Source organism: Mauremys reevesii, linkage group 4 (assembly GCF_016161935.1).
Source record: "Mauremys reevesii isolate NIE-2019 linkage group 4, ASM1616193v1, whole genome shotgun sequence".
NCBI lineage: Eukaryota > Metazoa > Chordata > Testudines > Geoemydidae > Mauremys > Mauremys reevesii.
In genome coordinates this window covers 19,836,306-19,856,779 of record NC_052626.1, presented here as the reverse complement: position 1 = coordinate 19,856,779, position 20,474 = coordinate 19,836,306, and the positions used below count along the sequence as shown (strand labels likewise).

At 40.6% G+C, this 20,474-nt stretch overlaps 1 protein-coding gene across 5 annotated transcripts in view; it reads left to right on the top strand.

The window, feature by feature from the left end:
- Positions 1-20,474, top strand: part of TDRD9 (tudor domain containing 9) — a 141,935-nt gene that overhangs the window by 33,438 nt on the left and 88,023 nt on the right. For all 5 annotated transcript variants that reach the window (XM_039536381.1, XM_039536382.1, XM_039536383.1 and 2 more), the window contains exons 3-7: positions 4,679-4,779; positions 5,161-5,382; positions 10,652-10,774; positions 14,417-14,497; positions 17,049-17,213. In XM_039536381.1, coding sequence (XP_039392315.1) covers positions 4,679-4,779; positions 5,161-5,382; positions 10,652-10,774; positions 14,417-14,497; positions 17,049-17,213 — 692 coding nt within the window. The remainder of the gene's footprint in view (positions 1-4,678; positions 4,780-5,160; positions 5,383-10,651; positions 10,775-14,416; positions 14,498-17,048; positions 17,214-20,474) is intronic.

Sequence of the window (20,474 nt, the reverse complement as noted above, 5' to 3'; positions counted from 1 at the left end):
TTTATATTCCAATTGATTTCTTTTATAATTATATGGTAAAAATGAGAAAGTAAGCAATTTTTCAGTAATAGTGTGCTGTCACATTTTTTTGTATTTTTATGTCTGATTTTGTAAGCAAGTCGTTTTTTTAAATGAGGTGAAACTTGGGCGTACGCAAGACAAATCATACTCCTGAAAGAGGTACAGTAGTCTGGAAAGGTTGAGAGCCACTGATTTAAAGGTTCCAACCTGCTGATGAACCATGTCGATCTTAGTGTGGTGCCACCCGATTTTTCTATCCTTTTCAGTTTGCTCTGTTAAAAATCTAGGAAATTAAACATGCAAAGCTACGATGAAAGAACATTATTAAGTTTGGAAAGGCAAGCATTTTAAGAGTTAAATGCTAGAATGAGAGTTGCCTGTGCAATCTTAATTCTGCTCCCTTGAGAGTATGCATTATAAGAGTCTGTTAATAATTATGTGGTTCCATGCTATCATAATGAATCATAAGATTGCACAGGGAACCTTAATTCTGGCATTTTCCAACTGCTGAATTTATTGACTTTGGAATCTTTTAAAAACTTTTTTGTTTGTAATTTATATATAATCTAACTTGTTGTGGATGTCCACTTTTAAAGGATAATTGTTTTACACCCTGGAAATACTGCCATTAAAATCTTATTGTAATGTATGTATGGACCTTAGCACAAAGAAGAATAGAGAAATTTATCAGTTTGTACCTGAAAGTTTCCTATCTTCAAATCATGGAGTCTAGAAATCTGGCCCATCCCGGAGACAGTGGATCCGACAGACTGGAGAAGGGACTTGACATCTAAGGATTTGGGTTTATTATCATTATGTGAGATTTCCCATATTCTGCAGTAGGAGAAATTATTGTACTTTTCCCTTAAAGTGTATTTAATGCACATTGTGATTTAGGAAAGTAGACTTGAATTGTCTTGGCTATAGAAGTTACCTCAACTGGAGGGAACTTCCTTGGGTGGGTCGTTCCCTGGCTGCCAATGACTGACTGGGCTGGTTCTGTCCCCAAATTGCAAGCAGCTAAAGTGTGTAACCTGTGGACCTTATGACTTGAAGAAGGGAAACTTGATAAATTTTCCTATTGTGTATTGTCATTAAGAAATTTGAAATGTTATCCCTCAAGGTTAAATTGATCTTCCTGTTGCTCAATATATATGTGGAGTCTTATTGGCCCTGGCTATATTAAAGATCGGTTTGTTGAGATTGGGGTTAGAACAGTTGTCGGTCAATCGTCCACCTACCACTTATAAGGATTCCACCATTGTGTCTAAATCTGCAATATATCGTGCTTTTGCTATGTTAAACCCTAGAGTGTAGAACTCATGCCATCTTTTTCCATCCCTTCCCACTTTTAAAGAATACCATAAAGCTTCTTTTAAAAACTTGTCCTTAAAGCTATTACCACATCTATATTTATTATCTTTTCCTTTATCAGAGGGGTAGCCGTGTTAGTCTGGTTCTGTAGAAGCAGCAAAGAATCCTGTGGCACCTTATAGACTAACAGACGTTTTGCAGCATGAGCTTTCGTGGGTGAATACCCACTTCTTTGGATGCATCTGAAGAAGTGGGTATTCACCCACGAAAGCTCATGCTGCAAAACGTCTTTTAGTCTATAAGGTGCCACAGGATTCTTTGCTGCTTCTATCTTTTCCTTTAATTCCCTTCTTTACTTTTGGAATTGGACTTTCATTCTTGTATCCTTTATATTTTTAACAGGGTGCTGTTTTTTTGTTTTGCGGTACTGAGTGTAATAAAATTATTACATAGAAATATCTTAAATAGCTTAAAATTGACATTATTTTAGGAACAATGATTTAAATACACTGATGCCAGAAGCATTTCCCTAACAGCTTGAGACTTCTTCCAGTGTTGGTCAAATCATGCAGAGCTATTGATGTCTCAGTAGTGACATCTTTGAATGTGCTAGAGGGCAGCCAGTTATCCTTTGCATCATGTTGTGACAGAATGCTATATATGAGTTTTCCTGGGAAATATATTTAGAATCCTGTCCAAAAAGTCTTTTAGAAAAGGACAATGTTAATATTCTTTAGGGACTTTTGTTTTGATATGAACTTCTGTCTTGTCCATATTTTGTTGATGTGAACCGAACCAGTATGTAGCAATTATCTGAATCTATTGCTCTCATGCATTATAAGGTAAGGTAATAATTGGAGATATACCAATCTCCTAGAACTGGAAGGGACCTTGAAAGGTCATCAAGTCCAGCCCCCTGCCTTCACTAGCAGGACCAATTTCTGCCCCTGATCCCTAAGTGGCCCCCTCAAGGATTGAACTCAGAACCCTGGGTTTAGCAGGCCAATGCTCAAACCACTGAGCTATCCCTCCCCATATTAGAATGTAGGCTTCTCTACATCCTTTCCGCATTATGGGAAGGATTGTTTGTGGAGAGTTCCTATTGACAGTAGAAACTATTCTAGAAGTGCCTAACAAAAAACTCACTGCTGCTTCTTGTATAATTACTTGTATTGTTTAGCTCTGAATTCTGATATGTTCATCGTTACCAGTATAATAATACAGATATGTTACAAATGCATAGGAAGATAGTCTCTGCCTTAGAGTTTTTAATCTAATCTGTGTTCTGTGAAAACATTCATAGTCATTATTCCTCAGAAAAGCAACGAAACTGAGAAAGGTATTTATTCATAGCTTATTTTACTTTTTAAAATAAGGAATCTTCCTATTTTGAAACAACTTTGTTTTTAGATCATATAACTTTAAAGTTACTCTTTGCCTGTTCATATAAGTGAATTTTATGACTTAGGGTGAAATCCTGACTCTTGACTGAAGTCAATGGGAGCTCTACCATTGATTTCAGTAGGGCTGGGTTTTCACCCACAATATCTAATTGCACTTTCATAAAAGTATTTACCTACAAAGCAGGTATTGGGGTTTTTCCACCTGTTCTGAAGCTAGCATTTACTCTCTTTTTATTATATATGTGCCATGGTGACATGCGCATCAAAAGATTTTATGTTCTTCCATGTTTCCCTATAATAACTGTGCCCATAAATGAATTTTGAAATTCTCTTAGCTTGGTGTCCCGGCCGCGAGACTGTAGAATTTATTTAAGAGAAAAGTTAATGATCAGATATTAGATGAAGAAGACAGTGTTTAATATCAGACTTTCATGTCCAAATATGACTTTAGCTTGTAGTTCAAGGAAAAGGATTTCATTGTGAGAATGGGGGGATGAAAGGAAACAAATGGCACAAGGGTGTAGTTAAGGGTCTTTCCATTTTATCCAACTGTTTGTTTGGAAGAGTTGGATAAATTGGTAGTTGCTCTGAAAACCTGGATGTGATTCCTAGGAACTGGGATGGTAGTAATAATAGTTGTGAGGACTGTGCAGGATATTTGGCTCTCTGAGGTAAAGAGGAAAGGAAAAAAGCTTTATGCAGAGAGTAGTTCCAATAGCATATAAGATTGGAGAGTAGTGTGTGAGCATGACACTAGCGCACAGAAACAATGAGGTAAACAAATGCTTTCTGGAGTAACTACCAAAAAATCCCAACAGTTACACAGATGGAGAAAGGATCCCTTCAGTTTGTTAGAAGAATTACCTAATACATTTCCGAGTATTAATAAGAAATACACGAGCTAAACCTTGATATAGTACTCCTGATGAAATTCTGCGCCAAAAAAAAAAATTCTGCACACAATATTTGAAAATTCTGCATATTTTATTTGTCAAAATAACACGATGTAATCATGCCAGTTTCAATTATTTTGGTAATTTATTTCAAAATATCTGTCAGCGAGTATGTTTGTAACAATACAGACCAAAAAAAAAATTCTGGTCAATTTTTTTTTCTTTCTTACAAATAGATTCCTCATTAGGCATATTAATGCATAACGTTGAGTAATTTATTTAAATTAAAATACAGAACTGTATTTCCTGCACCTGTCAGAAGTAGTGCAAAGGCTTGGGGGGAGTCAGGGGTAATGGAGGAGTTGAAGGAGAGGGAAGGAACCTAAGAGTGAACTTGGAGGGTGTTGGGTGTGGGTGGGAGAAGGTGGTGTTTTGTTTTGTTTTGGGGGGGGGGGGGAAGGAGATTGTTAAGGAGTTGGGAAGCCTCCCCCATGCAGACCCTGGCTGACCCCAAGCCTCTCCTATTCAGTCAGGCACATCTGCCCCTGTCTCCACACTCCCCATCCCTATGGATCTCTGCAGCCTCTCTCCCCCATCCCCAGGCTCAACGTTGTCACCCCAGTAGTTCCTGAGCCTATGCCCCAGTCTGTCCCCACCACTAGCCATTCTGAGCCCCAGTCTGTGACCCACCAGCAGCCCTGTGTGCTTCCCTCTGTCCAAACCTGGCTCTGCAGGCAGGGTGCTGTGATGAACTTCTACTCCTGGGGGAATGCTGCAGCACTGGGCAAAGGATTTTATTTTCCCCACCGAAAATAAGTTCCACCCCAGAACTGCAGCACTGCTCGTGCAAAATGTATTTTGTGTGGGAAAATACAAAGTTATGAGGGACAGAAGAATTCTGTGCGTCCGCAGATGTGCAGAATTCCCCCCAAGAGTAATATAGGGTCCTTTGAAGAAGTGTGCTTTTCAGGTACAATGAATGTATTCACTAGCTCACATTTGTTGTTGTAACTACAGGAACTTGACTTAGATTCTTTTTCTTTTCAGCTACTCCATCACCACTTCCACGTGAATCCCATGATGTGACTTGTATACCAAAAACTAATTATAAATACCCTGATTTGCCCATAACCAGATGTAAGGAAGAGGTAAACTATAGTTATTGAATGAATTGAACTTCTGCTGTTAATAGACTAAAACTGCAAATCCACACTGATGGTGTTTTTCAGAAGGAAAATTTTGGTATTAAATTCATCCCAGATTAAATGTATGGTTTCATTGACAGACTCTGTTTGTAGAACAAGGCCAATTTTTACTACATTTTTTTTCATAATTGAAACATTTCAGTTACTGTTTCTAATTAGACATTATTCATGTGTATATATGTGCACATCAGTTTGTTACCTTAAATGAGTTCTTTTAAAAAAAAAATCATGGAAGTAAATAAGGAAATCGTTAAATGCTATTTGAAATTCTATACTGAAATATTTTATGGTCTTATGAGCATTCTTTAAAAATTTTAATTTCAGGTAGTTTCTTTGATAGAAAGCAATTCAGTTGTAATTGTACATGGAGCAACTGGTAGTGGTAAAAGTACGCAACTTCCACAGTATATTTTGGATTACTACAGTCAGCACTCTACCTACTGCAACATTGTTGTTACCCAACCTCGAAAAATTGGTGCCAGCAGCATTGCAAGATGGATTAGCAGGGAGCGATCATGGGCATTAGGTGGATTTGTAGGCTATCAGGTATGATGATGTTTCAAACTGTATGAAGTGCATGATTTGGAAATGAGGGGAAAAAATTTCTTTTCTGCCTTCTTTTATCATGTTGGTTATACCATAAGTAACCCAGGAGCAGTGTAAATAGCTTTTAAAGCAGAACGATGGGAGAACTGGAGGTTGTTAGCTGGAGTTGATTATTAAAATCAAACCAATTTTCACTTTTTTCTTAAAGTAGCGCAGTTTAAATTATCAACCAGGAAATGCAAAAGTTAGACTCCAACAGATATTTTAAATTGTCCATATTGTCTAGTTATGGCATAGATTTTGCAACATAAGTAGTTTGATACTCCCTAACTGTGATTTCTTGTCATGGCCCAAATCTGATGAGTTTTTGTATCACCTGTCACAATTTTGGGGGGCATGGCAAGAAACTGTGGCTTGTGGATATGGATGGGGGAGGGAGGGTGCCACCTGGTACATGATGGAGTAGTGCTGCTTCCCTTCCCCATGCACTTGCTGTTCTAGTGAAGAGCTGGCAAAGCCCTGCAAACAGCAGGGCTGTGGGACCAAGATAGCTGGCACCTCATCACCCTGAAGTGGTGTTTCACTGGAGCAGAGCATGGCCCAGGGAGGAGGAAGAAGTGTGAGTGAGGCAGGAGGATGAAGCAAAGGGTTTTGTACTCCTCCTCCTTTCCTTTTCCATTGCTTGTTCTTTCTGTGTCCCAGCAGCAGTTCTGTTTCTATTATTATTATTATTATTATTTATTATTATTTTTGGTTTCTGCTCAGCACCTCAAGGAAAAATGGAAACCGTGTGGCCTTCCTCTAAGTATTTGTTCATTCAGCTCCATTTTTCTTTTGAAACAGCATTTTCCTTCCTCTTTGTAAAATAAAGATTCTGTCCTTGCTGCCTTCTCTTCATCTACAACTTGCTCTGCAATCCCTTCTCCTATTAATCCTCTCTGACCACAATCTCATAATTTTCTTTAAAGGGGATTGTGATGGGTTGGGTTGCAGAGAGCCCCTCGTGACTGTCACCTGATGTGCTGAGGCTACCTCTGAGCCCGTTTTCTCTGCCAGCTTGGGCCTTTAGAACCCTGCCTTGTTGAGCCAAACATGCAAGCCTGCTGCAACAAAGACCCAGGGTCTGAACCATGTCCCCAAAGCTGCAGACTTAACTGAAAACAGCTTAAGAAGTGCTTCTGTTTCCAGCACCCAGACACTCAGCTCCTAATGGGATCCAAACTCCAAATAAATCCGTTTTACTCTGTATAAAGCTTATACATGGTAAATTCATAAATTATCCGCCCTCTATAACACTGATAGAGAGAGATGCACAGCTGTTTGCCCCCCCCCAGGTATGTATTAATTACTTTGGGTTAAGTAATAAGCAAAAAGTAGGATTTAAGTGGTTCTAAGTAATAACAGAACAAAGTAAGTTATCAGGCAAAATAAAACAAAACATGGAAGTCTGAGCCTAATACAGTAGGAAACTGAGTAGAGGTAAATTTTATCCTCAGAGATGTTCCAATCAGCTTCTTTCGCAGACTAGACTCCTTCCTAGTCTGGGCCCAATCCTTTTCAGATCAATGTTGTGGTGTATGGCCTGGGTCCAGCAATAATTCACACCCCCGTAGTTACAGTCCTTTGTCCCAGTTTCTTTCAGGCATCTCTTTGGGGTGGAGAGGCCATCTCTCGAGCCTGCTGAAGACAAAATGGAGAGGCTTCCAGGTCCTTTGATATTCTCTCTTGTGGGTGGAAACCCCTTTGTTCTGCTGTGCAAAATCATAGCAACAAGATGGAGTTTGTAGCCACTTGGGCAAGTTGCATGTCCATGAATGATTCAGCTTTTTGCCCCTTTTTTTTTTTTTGCTTTTGCATTGTTTAATGTTATTTTGAACGTTCCCAGGAAAGCTCAGATGAGGATTGGCATCTCCCAAAGTACATTGTCAGTTAAATGTTTCTTGATTGGGCACTTACTCAGGATAGTCCTTTCTCAAGAAGCTGACCAAATGCTTCACTGATGCTACTTAAAATCAAACACCTTGAGCTACAAGTACATAGCCAATATTCATAACTTCAAATACAAAAATGATACACAGATACAGACAGCATAATCATAACCAGCAAATTACAGGCTTTCCATAGACACCTTACTTGACCTCCTTTTGTACAAGATTTGGTGTAACTATAGGACCTTGGTTGCAACAATGATCTATACGGTCATAGTTCATGTCAATAATGTCACAGGAATATTTTAGATCAAAGGTACTGGCCTGAAGAAGTTGGGTGCCACAGTGAAAAGCACTATTAAAACCCCCAAAGTAGATGCTGAGCATGTTGTTGATGCTTAACAAATAACAAACTGTCAAGCATAAGCTTTCCTCTCCTAACCCCATTCTCCATTTTTTCCACTTCAGCACCCTGGTCTTAGACTCACTTGGTTCTTTTTGAAACTCACCTCCTCTTGCAAAGTCTTGGCTTTCATGGCTCTTTTTCTTTCTTTCTTTCTAATCTTTCTTTCACTGGGTGTGTCCTTTTTCTGTTGTTCTGTAACATTATTCCGTGGGAACTATATTTGGTCTTTCTGTTCCTTTGATCTCTTTAGATAACGTCATCCATCTGCTTGGCTTTACCATGTCTGTGTTAATACCTTTAAGATCGATCTTCTCCTGTCTGTCCAAACTTGCATCTGATTGTCTCCAACATCTCTTCATGGATGTCTTGGTACCAACAACTTCTCAACCTGTCAAAAGCTTAACTTCTTTTTCCTCCTAAATCCACCCTTCCCCATCCTGTCTCAATTATTGGAGCAGCTCTGCCATCCATTCTTCTCCACTTGATTACAGCCTTGGTGTCACTTTCAACTCCTTCTCCACTCAAATATTGTCACTAAATCCTACGATTTCCTACCCCCCACAATCTCCAAAATGTCCATTCTCACTTACAGAAGTTGAATTTTCTAACAGCAGTTTGAGAGCAGAAGATTCTGGGCCTGTGAGGTTGGGCATGGAAAGGCAGAGCTGGCAGGAAAGAGCAGGACTTCATTAGATTTTGCTTGGTGAAAATTTTCAACCATGTACTATGCTCATTTTCAGTCTACATTTCCTTCTCCCCACCAACCATGCAAAAATGTTGTAGTCCTCACTACAGATTGTCCATGTCAAGTTTCGGATTTGAGCTGATTTTGCTGTAGCCTTTGTCATAACGTTTGGTTAGTTCAGGGGTCGGCAACCTTTCAGAAGTGCTGTGCCGAGTCTTCATTTATTCACTCTGATTTAAGGTTTCACGTGCCAATAATACATTTTAACATTTTTAGAAGGTCTCTTTCTAGAAGTTTATAATATATAACTAAACTATTGTTGTATGTAAAGTAAATAAGGTTTTTAAAATGTTTAAGAAGCTTCATTTAAAATTTAAATTAAAATTCAGAGCCCCCCCGGACCGGTGGCCAGGACCCAGGCAGTGTGAGTGCCACTGAAAATCAGCTCGCGTGCCGCCTTCGGCACATGTGCCATAGATTGCTAACCCTGGGTTAGATTTTCAGGTCAGAAGGGACCATTGTGATCCTCTAGTCTGACCTCCTGTATAACACAAGCCACGTAACTTCCCCAAAATAATTCCTAGAGCATATCTTTTAGAAAAACATAAATTAGGAGTTTTTATAGTGGAAAAGTTTGAGTCTTCACATAACTTCAAAAAAACTGAAGGAATTTTGCTCAATCTTAGAGAGGAAAAAAGAGAAACACATATTCAGACAGGGAGCAAGTATGGGAAACTTCCACTCCCAAAGGTGGAAATTCTAAATATTTATGTAAACATGAGCTTATAATTGAAAACTGTTTTATAACTTTAAGAAAAGCGGACACTGTTGCCTCTCAGTTATAATTTGGTAGAACAAATACATCATAGAATATCAGGGTTGGAAGAGACCTCAGGAGGTCATCTAGTCCAACCCCCTGCTCAAAGCAGGACCAACCCCAACTAAATCATCCCATGTCTCTGTCAAGCCAGGCCTTAAAAACCTCTAAGGATGAAGATTTCACCACCTCCCTAGGTAACCCATTCCAGCGCTTTGCCACTCCCATAGGGAAATAGCATTTCCTAATATCCAACCTAGACCTCCCTCACTGCAACTTGACACTGTTGCTTCTTGTTCTGCCATCTGCCACCACTGAGAACAACCTAGCTCCATCCGCTTTGGAACCCCCCTTCAGGTAGTGGGAGGCTGCTATCAAATCTCCCCTCACTCTTCTGTGGACTAAACAAGCTCAGTTCCCTCAGCCTCTCCTCATAAGTCATGTGCCCCAGCCCCCTAATCATTTTTGTTGCCCTCTGCTGGACGCTCTCCAGTTTGTCCACATCCCTTCTGTAGTGGGGGGACCAAAACTGGGCACAGTACTCCAGGTGTGGTCTCATATCGTTCCAGTTTTTTTATTTTTAGATGGGATCCTTTCCCTTCTATGCTGAGACTCTGAACTAAAAATCATATCATTGCTAGATGGTTCACTATGGGAGGAAAAGGCTTAAGTGTAAAATGGTTGCACGTGTCCTGTTGTCTTCAGGATATTTTTCTTGTATATTTTTACTAGGATTTGTGTGGGCTGAGCACAACCCAAAGAAATAAAAAATAAAGAGGATGATTTTGCACTGGAAAACTAGTTGAAGTCTAGCAGCACCCAAAATAGTTAAGGTTACAAAACTTACAAAATGATTAAAAACCCTTCTTTTAACATAGCTGTCCAGAACTTCCTTCTCTTTGAGATTACACAACCCATGTTTGGGCTCTTTCTGAAAATGGTCTCCTCCCTATTCCCTGCCTGGTTAATTTTTTGTTTAGTTTTGAGCAGAACATGTGGCCACTTTGAATGAAGATGAGATCAGCAATTTTTTTCCTCCCACTTTAAAATCTCTTAAAGAACAGTTTTTCAGGTTGGACCTAAAGCAAGAACAGCTGAAGTTTCGAACTACTCTCAAATGTCCTTGATTATGTAAATTTGTTTGTGGTTCTGAGATTTGCCAAGGAGATACTGTTCCATTCCACCTTAGTTAATTGGCTGTGGGCTCTAAAGTTATGATGCACGGAAAAGACACTTCATTAATTGCTTTCAGAAGTTTAAATGGGCCCTCATAACAGATTTACACTGCATTTCAATCTACGGTGCTTCAGATATACCTGTTTATGGGAAACATCACACATCTGTGCTTTTTGCTTAGAATTTTGAACTGTCTAATAGCATGTCATGTATGAAACATATTTGGAGCAATGAAATATTTTCCCCCCATGTTTTAGGTTGGGCTAGAGAAAGTAGCAACAAAGGACACAAGATTAATGTACATGACAACTGGAGTGCTCCTTCAGAAAATAGTTGGTGCCAAAAGCCTTGCAGAGTTTACACACATCTTCATAGATGAAGTAAGTTGAAGATAAAATTAACCTCAATTTGAAGGAAAAGCTCATTCTGCTTTTATCATTATTACTCTGATTTAGAGAATTAAATTGAGTTTAGTTATGAAGATTCCTTTGAACATTTATGAAGACCCTTATATGATTGTTCTGGGAGTATCATGGGTAAGTTCTATAACTTCTGACTTGACTAGGTTCCAGAGTGATTCTCTGCATAGAGATGTTAAAGGCTTGAGGAAATGTTTTTAACTGAAACGTTTATGAGGTGGCATCTAACTCTTCACACACCTCTTCAAATGACTGATGTCTGAAATCTACTATGAGGATTTCTGCAGAGGGGCTCATTGCTAGCCAGGCATCTCTTTGCCTCTGGGTAGGGGACTACTTTGTGATTGTTGTTGCCTTAAACAAGGATCCTTGGTCTTCGGAGACCTCAGTACAGCACTAAAGGCTGTACTGGAGAAAAAAAATATGGCCCTCCTATGGCCAGGAGTACAAGCAAGAAAGAACCATTAGACTGGCTTTGCAGTTCTCTGCATTTTATTAGATCTGGTAAAACAAGGTACCGTTTTCGTTCCTGGTTTATTCACTGATAAGAGTTTTCTCTGTTGTCCTGAAACAATTTGAATAGATGCTTCCAGTCGACCCTCTCAAGAATGCCATTCATTAATTTGGGTACTTTTTTATAGTGTCCCTATTTATCCTCCTCTGTTCTAAGGTAAATAGACCTGAACATTTTTATACAGCGAAATGCAAGTTCCTGTATCTAGAAACAAATAACGTAGGTCACATTTACAAGATACGGGTCTGAATCGTGGACTGCAGTGACACTGAAAAGGACTTGGGGGGTCATTGTACATAACAGATTAAACAGGAGCACTCCCAGTGTGGTGGTGTAACCAACAAGGTGAATATGATTCTTGAGTGTATAGGCAGGGGAATGTCAGGTAGGAATAGGGAGATGGTTTTAACTCCTGTATACAGCATAAACAAGATGATTACTGGAATAATACCCAAATTTGATGTACATACTTCAATAAGGATGTTGGAAAAATGGAAAGCATTCAGAAAAGAATGATTTGAGGTCTGGAAAAAATGCCATTATAGTTAGAGATTTAAGGTGCTCAAGTTTATCCAGGAGAAGGTGTGATGGGGCCCTCATGCATGGAGTGCCCCCTAGTGGTCAAGTGCAGGTCCGCAATTGCATCTCAGCCTCCATTTCACTTAGTGGGCTTTCAATAAGTCCAATGAAGCTTATGTATATTGAATAGTGCCCCTTCAGGGTTCTGGTTTTCTTAAACCAAAGGCAGAAAATTATATAAATAGGCCAGCATTCCAGCATCTTTAGCTGGAGGGAGAAGGGACTAAGTTAACTTTAGTCTGTCAACCCCACCTATGTCAAGTCCCTTACCAATAGTGCCTTCTTGACCTGGTATCCTTTTCAGGAGTCAGGGCCTCTTGTCTGAGGAAAGGTCTCTCCACTTGGGTCAAGGTCCCCACAGTAGTCAAACTATGATGACCCTTCCTCAGAACTGTATATAAATCCTCTCATCTGGGGCTTCTGCTGCTACTTGACGAAGTCCTTCCAGGTTTTGCTGAGATTTGGCATTCATAGTTGCTCCCTTTCTGAGCCTCTCCCACCTAGGCGTATTCTTCCTTTGTTTCCTTTCCTAGTGAGCTCCCTGATCAGCTTCCCCAAGGAGCCCTCCACTTGGGGAGTTTCTCTTTTTGTATTTTGGGGACAGGGCTTCTCCTAGGAGCCTCTGTTCTCTAGCCAGACCTTTTTGGGGGGTAGCTTTGTTTTATCATGCATGGGTGCTCCCTGCCTCTGCCTTCCACTCAGTGAGTCACAGGTGAACCTGAGTTGCCTCATTCCCCCTTGTGAAGCCTGTTATTGGTAGGCAGAGCCCGTGACCCCGTAAGAGGGCAACATACATGACTAGATCAGTGTGCATGTTCTTATGTGGGAAAGATTTCTGATAAGAGAGAGCTCTTTAATCTAACAGAAAAAGGCATAATGAGATCCTGTGGTTGGAAGCTGAAACTTGATAAACTGAGAAGAGAAATAAGGTGCTTTTTTTTTTTTTTAACAGAGTAATTAACTTTTGGAAAAGTTTGCCTTGGAATATGGTAAATTTTTCATCAGTCAAAGTCTTTAAATCAAGACTGGATATCTTTGTAATATATATGCTATAGTTCAAACTGAAGTTAATGGGCTTGATGCAGAAGTATTTGGCAGGGCCGCCCAGAGAATTCCGGGGGCCCGGGGTCTTCGGCGGCGGGGGGCCCCCGCTCAGGGGCGGCTCTAGACCCCAGCGCGCCAAGCAGGCGCGTGGGGCGGGCCTTTCCTTGGGGGGCGGCATTTGGCTCCGGTTGACCGGAGCCCATGACTGCGGCGGGTGCCGTGGTCCCGCGGCTCCGGTTGACCTGCCGCAGTCATGCCTGCGGGAGGTCCAGCCGAGCCGCGGGACGAGCGCCCCCTCCGCAGTCATGCCTGCGGCAGGTCCCCCACTCGTGGGGGCCCCTGCCGGGCCTGGGGCAAATTGCCCCTCTTGCCCCCCCCTCTGGGGGGCCCTGGTATTTGGTTAGGTTCTATGTCCTCTGTTATACGGGTGATCAGACTAAATTAGAAATGGTCTCTTCTGACTTGAAAATGTATTAATCTCTTCAATCTCTCTTCAGATGAGGCCTGTCTATGCCCCTCATCTTCTAACTACTTATTTAAGACCCCACTTTTAGTTCTACTACATAATTTGAGGTAGGATGACCTGAACAGAACACAGGATTCTCGGTGAGGGTGTACCACTGATTATATAACAGCAATTTTAGTATCTTTAATATTATTTTCCATCCCATTCCTTATGCATCCTAATATTTTGCTTGCTTTGGCTTTGCTGCTGTACATTGAGCAGAAAGGTCTTCATTGAACTGTCAGTAATGATTCCCAGATCTTTCCTGAGTAAATATAGTTAATATAGAACTCATTAAGGTATAATATTAGTTCAGTTTATTCCCACTAATATGCATTACTTTATATTTGTCAAAACTGAATGAATAATGGCATTGAATATGTACTCTACCTCCAAGGGTTGTCTGATGCCAGCCCTGTTTGACAGTAATAATTCAGATATTACTGGTTTCAGAGTAGCAGCCATGTTAGTCTGTATCCACAAAAAGAACAGGAGTACTTGTGACACCTTAGAGACTAATAAATTTATTTGAGCATAAGCTTTCGTGGGCTACCGCCCATTTCTTCAATGCATCTGATGAAGTGAGCTGTAGCCACAAGGACTCCTGTTCTTTTTGCAGGTATTACTGTTCCGCCTAGTGGAACTAGTGGCCAGTGGCTGATTATTAGTTACCTACCTGATTATTAGCTACCTATCTTTGCCCAACAAAGTTAATTGTTTATAAAAATCTTTAACAGGAATTTTCAGATTGTCAAAACTGCTGTGCTGAGTTATAAAGCGTGTTAACTTTGGTGATTTACAGGTGCTTAAAAAGACACACTTCCAGCCATGAAAATCTTAGTCTAAATTAGAAAAATGTAGAATGTGACATCAACCAGTAAAATAATAGGTTAGGAAAAGGAGGAATGGGGGTTAAAACAAATATACCTGAGTCATATGTATATATTATTTATTTTTCTAGGTGCACGAACGTACTGAAGAAATGGATTTTCTGCTATTGGTAGTCCGTAAACTATTACATACAAATTCACGATTTGTGAAGGCAAGTTTAAATTGCTTTCCACTCTTCTTTTATAGAATAACATTCTCAAGATCAGCTTTACTCGTTTGCATTCTGCACTGCTTATAGTTTTTGAAGAGCTGATATGAAAATAGTGACTCACATTAAGTTAAAATATTATAGAGTTCCTCAGTCCTAGTAAGTTACTAGGCTAACGGGCATTCTTCTTTGACCAGTATAATGTATTCTAAGATTTTTTTTCTTAATGTTAGGATGCATTAATTTCTAAAATGTGCTTAGGGCTACAGAAAATATAAGATGAATATTTGACTGGAATTAAATATTGGATGTTGAGGGCAGTGCTTCTGCTTGGATAAATGTGATATTTTTAGACACAAATGCATTTGTTATGCATATTTTCTTTTAATGGAGCAAAATTTTTGAGAAAATAGCAGAAATACAAATACTGTATTACTATATATACACAAATCTGCTAATACAACTTTATGGTTGAAATTTTCTCTACACATATGAAGAAATAAGTTTTTTAGTTTTCTCCTTTGTGCAAATGTAGTGTGCAGAGTCTTAGTGTGGAAATGTTCAATCAGCTCTCTGCTGTTTAAGTCTTAAAAGTGACTTAAATTGCACAGTGGGCTGAAGTAATGACACAGATCATAGGGTAGTTCTGCCAGCCTAAACATTTAAGTGCAGCTCAGTGCTAGTTCTAGAAAATGTGGGTCCATGGTTGATGTCAATGCTCTTAAAGATTTCACCACTCTGGCTCTATAGCTCCTGTGGTATGGTATCCCACTTTAGTGTGGAGCTGCAGAGGCACTGTAGTCAGAGAACTCTTGTTACCTACTAGTAACAAATCAGATCTGTGTATGGTCTGATCTTATTAAATCTCTTCATTAATAATCTAGAAGGGAAATAAAGATTAATTCTGAGTTATTGTACTGGGAGGAGCTGCAAACACCTAGTAGACCAGAGAAATATTGCAAAGGGGCCTTGAGAGATTAGAATTTTTAGGCAGAAAGTACCAATGAGACTCAGTTTGGAAAAATGCAAATTAAGACAGTTGGGAAAAATAATATAGGACAAGTTCAGTGAGAGTAGATGTCTCAAAAGTTCAAATGCTGAAGTAGGAGTAATGCAAGATGGCAAATCAGATGAGTTTGAAATGAGAGTTGGAAACAAAGTCAGCTCAGTTTTGAGCTGCAGAGGCATCATGTCACAAAGCAGGAGGTAGTAGTTACTCTGTATAGCTTTGGGAGACAGAAACTGCAATACTGCACTCACCATCAGCGTTATGCTAAAAGAAAGATATTGTCAAATTGAAAGGGGGTTGGGGAATAGTAGCAAACATGATTAGGGTGTTGAAGAGTGTATGTGTGTGTGAGAGAGAGCTAATATAGCTTGACTAAGCAACGTGGGGATGAGGGGAAACTAGTCTATGGCAGTGGTATCCAACCTTTGATCCAGGGTCATTTATGGCCCTTCAGGGCAACTGTTAAAGAGACTGTTTGATCATGAAATGTAAATATACTCATTGAGATGCACCCTGTGGGTTTTAAACAGAAGAGTATAAATCAGTCTTGAGGCTAGAGAGCACCAGCTCCTCAACTGGCTGCCACTGCATTGCAACCCCAGAAAAATTTGTGATGTGAGCTGGCAGCTCGCTGAGCAGCTGCTGTACCATTCTTGCTTCAGCAGCTCCCAGGCCGACCACCTACTTCATCACAGTGGGAGCGGAATAGTTCTGTTATTCTGTTTCTGTTCTGGGCTATTTTAACCCTCATAGTGAACTTGACTGATCTTGGCCAAGTGTAGGGGAGCGTCTAGCAAAAGATGACTTCCATCCACTGTAGTTGCTCAGGGCATCCCAGGAGAGGGAGAAAAAGAAGCTGAGAACTAGCAGCCATTTGCAGTTCCCTGATTCTCTGAGATCACAGGTTGTTCCAACCTGGGCTAGCAAACTCTCACCATCTGTATGCCAGCTAAGGATAGCTAGAGGGATGTGCACTCCAGTGATTTGTTTGGCTTGCCCCAATAAGCTTTGTCCCCCTGGGGAGGAATGTATCTAGGCTGATTATGCTGGCTGTATGCTTTTTGATGACTTCCATGCCAGGGAATTGCCAGCAGGTGACTTGTGGCTGACTTCTGCTTTCTTTGTGCTTCCACTGTAGCACCCATAGTATAGACTTGGCCTTAAAATGATCTAGATATTTTAAAAAATATTTTAGGCAAATGTTAAACTGGGGTATAATTTCCCAGAGAGTGATAAGTCCCATCACTTGAGGTGCTTAAAACTAGATTAGTAAATGAATCATAGGGAGTAGTCTTGCTCTTCTGGGGAGGAAGTCTAGGTGACCCGTGTCTCCTGCATTTAAATTTCCCTTTGAATTCACAAAATATCTGCCATAAGCTTTTCTTCTGTTAAGGATTGTGTAGGAATCATAAGCTAAAGAAGAGTTAAGTATTCAGTTAGGTTTTCATTCATAGCAATAACTTTGTTTACTCTTTTGAATCTTAGTGTGACGTGATGTGGATTACTGCTAATATTTAACTAAATTATACAAATTCTTTTTAACAGGTAATCTTGATGTCTGCTACAATCAACTGTAAAGAATTTGCTGACTACTTTGTGCTTCCGATTCGTAACAAACTGTATCCAGCCTACGTGTTCGAGGTGGAAGGCAAGCCCTATGCCATTGAAGAATACTATCTTGATGATTTGAGGCACATTAGTCATATCAGGGTATAGTGAACAATATTCTGTTTCCTTTGTTATAATAAGATAGCATTTGGGATGGGCTCTTCAAAAATATGATGCCTTTATGTTCTAGTTAAATTATTAAACTGGTTCTGAAAGTCTAGATGCTAATTATAGTATTATGGTGTTACAGGAGTCTATACATTCTACCCAGCAACAGACTTTACAGTGGCTTAATGCCTCCACCAATCAGGAAGCAGAATGAGAAGACCTGTGAACTAGTATATAACCCCCACCCACTTTTTGTTCTTTGCTTCCTGCATTCTGGGAGCATGGAGTAGTGGGTACCTCAGTCCTTATGCCTCTCTAAATCTGCCTTCTTTTCCCCCTTATAGTACAAAAACAGTGAAGGTTTTTGTTCAGCAGTGTGCTTTTTCTGTAGAGGGTCTCCCTCAGTCTTACGTTATGCTCTGCCCCTGTAGTTACCAGTGGTCTGAGCTTCACCACCACCCTTCCAGTCTGGTTTGCATCATAATGAAGGCACGTTTCATTTTTAGGAACATGGCCCCACATTTCTCATAGCCTCAGCATCATTGTGCTGGAGTCTTAGATGATCTTTTTGGATTTGTGGTCCCAGTAAATGCAGCTATTGCATTCAGCTTAGTCTGGTGTGACAACCAGACTGGGTAACTTGCATCCCTCAATCTCCTGCTTCCCTCATCACTCCCACCTGCATCTATTTATCTTAGTTTCATAGTGCTCCCATCACCATAGTACCCAAACTCCTTCCACCTAAAATCAATAGCAATGGTGCAGTTCCTAGTGGGGTTTCTGTAGATTGTGTCTCCTCTTTTTTAGGGTAAACACTGGGCTTTTTTGGTTGGTTGATTTGTTTGTTTGGTCGGGTGGGAGAGAGAACGTTTAGGTAGTTAGGGGTGTCAATTTGAGAGGGAACCTCTCTATTCCTTCCTGCTATTTCTTTAGGCAAGGAAAACTACAGGACTGTGGAGACTTTGGGCCTTCACTTCCATGTTTTCTAGTAAGTTTGTCAGCATTTGAGATCTACAAAAGCTGACTGATTCATCTGCAGCAAGAAGGCCCAACCAACCAGCCAGGTTCTGAAAGCAAGTTGATCCCAGATTTTTGAGAGAAGCTTTCAGAAACAATTTCTGCTTGTTTGGCGGGGTGGCCCCATCACTCCTGGTTCCATGACCTCTGGAGCATCACTTTATACTGTGCTTTACTCCTATCACAAAGTCTGGTTGTTTTCTGCAACCCACAGTTCTTGGGCTTGACTGCTTGATGTTCAGAAGAGTTGGGATTTTAACTTAAGTTTCTTAGGAAGTTGCTAAGTGCCCAACCTGGAGTCAAACGTACAAGCAGTTTTAACTGAATACTCATTTATTAAGGCAAATTCACCTTCTGGGCGCTGTAGAGAAGGTGATTGAACAGTCATTCTCTCCTCCAGAATCCCTTCAGGTTTAAAGTTGGGACTTAAAGTGAACTCCCTGCAATGTATAGGAACATAAGAATTGCTGTGTTTGATCAGACCTGAGATTCATCTGGTCCAGTATCTTGTCTGAGAGTGGGCAGTAGGAGATGATTTAGAGGAAAATGTAAGAACCCCACTGTAGGCAGATTTTTGGTAAACCCCCCCTTCCATATTAGTGTCTCATCCTAATCTCTGATAGTTAGAGATGGGTTTAAACCTTGAAGATTGAGGTTTAATATCCCTTACAAAATACTTGTTACGAACTGTGGGTTTTCTTGATATCCATATAAATTTCCAATCCTCCTTTGAATGTTGCTAAATTCTTGGCCTCAATGACTTCTGTAGCAATAAGTTCCAGAATCCAGTGGCACGTTAAGTGAAAAATTATTTCCTTCTATCAGTCTTGTGCTCCTCAACTTTTAGATTTAATGGAATGTCCCCTTGTTCTTGTGACTGTTCTCAGGATACCCAGGGCTGTGAGTCACTTTGTTACCCACCTGATTTCAGCATGAGGGTGTCAACTCCCTGACATCACCAGCCTGTTAGCCACTCAAGCCCTCTCTTCTGAGGTATTCTACCTTACTTTGCTTTGCGGATTAACAGTAGGTGCATCCCAGTCCCCGAGTATTTCTGAAGTGTTCAGCCCCTTATCCACTGAACACAAACAGTGTCCATGTCAGATTGTATCACTGAACTCATGATCAGCACCTTGCTTAATGTCTCAGTATTTAGATATATCTGTAGTGAAAACAAGAATAAGTTTATCATCAAAGATTCAAGGTTCAAGTGATTAGTGAGTAAGAATAAGTTTCTCACTCCCTAAGTCAGGGGTCAGCAACCTTTCAGAAGTGGTGCACCGGATCTTCATTTATTCACCCTAATTTAAGGTTTTGCGTGCTGGTAATACATTTTAATGTTTTTAGAAGGTCTCTCTCTATAACTCTATATTGTATAACTAAACGATTGTTGTATGTAAAGTAAAGTAAACAAGGTTTTTAAAATGTTTAAGAAGCTTCATTTAAAATTAAATTAAAATGCAGATCTTATCAGTTTAGTTCAGGAGTTCTTAACCTGGGGTGCATGCACCCCCTGGGAGTGCGAGATGCCCTTTCTGGGGGTGTGGGACATGCAAGATTTTTTTTTAAAAGGTAAATCATTGAAAACACAAATTAAACACAGGCACATAAGTACAACTACTTTGTTTCATCAAACCTATGTATTTATTAACATTATACATGTTTTAATGATTACTGTAATATACAAAGTTTTAAAGTTTTCAAGTTTTTAAGCTAATTGTAGTGTAATTTTTTTATAAGGGCTGCAGAGCCCTGGGTTGGCTGCCGGTACCCCCAGGCTGGTGGCAGGAGGGCTGAGCAGGGCCGGAGGCCCGGACCCCAGCTGGCAGGGGGCCAGGGGGCTGGAACCCCAGACCAGCAGCGAGGTGAGTGGGGCCGTCAGCTGGTATCCCAGGCTGGCAGCAGGCTGAGCGGTGCCGATGGCCGGGACCCCGGCTGGCAAGGGCTGGCAGCCAGAACCCCAGACCGGCGGCAGGCTGAGCGACTTTTATTCTGGGGATGGTGATTTTGTGGGTTTTTTTGTTTTTCGTTTTGTTTTGTTTTATGGCAGAGGTTGGCAAGCTATGGCATGCGTGCCGAAGACGGCACACGAGCCCATCTTTAATGGCACGCTGCTGCCTGCCGGAATTCCGGCCTGCTCTTTTCCGCCCTCCGCTCCCACCACGCACCCCCCCACCGTGGGGGCAGAGGGCAGAAGCTTGGTTCTTCTTCGAGTGGTTGTTCATGTCCATTCAAAGT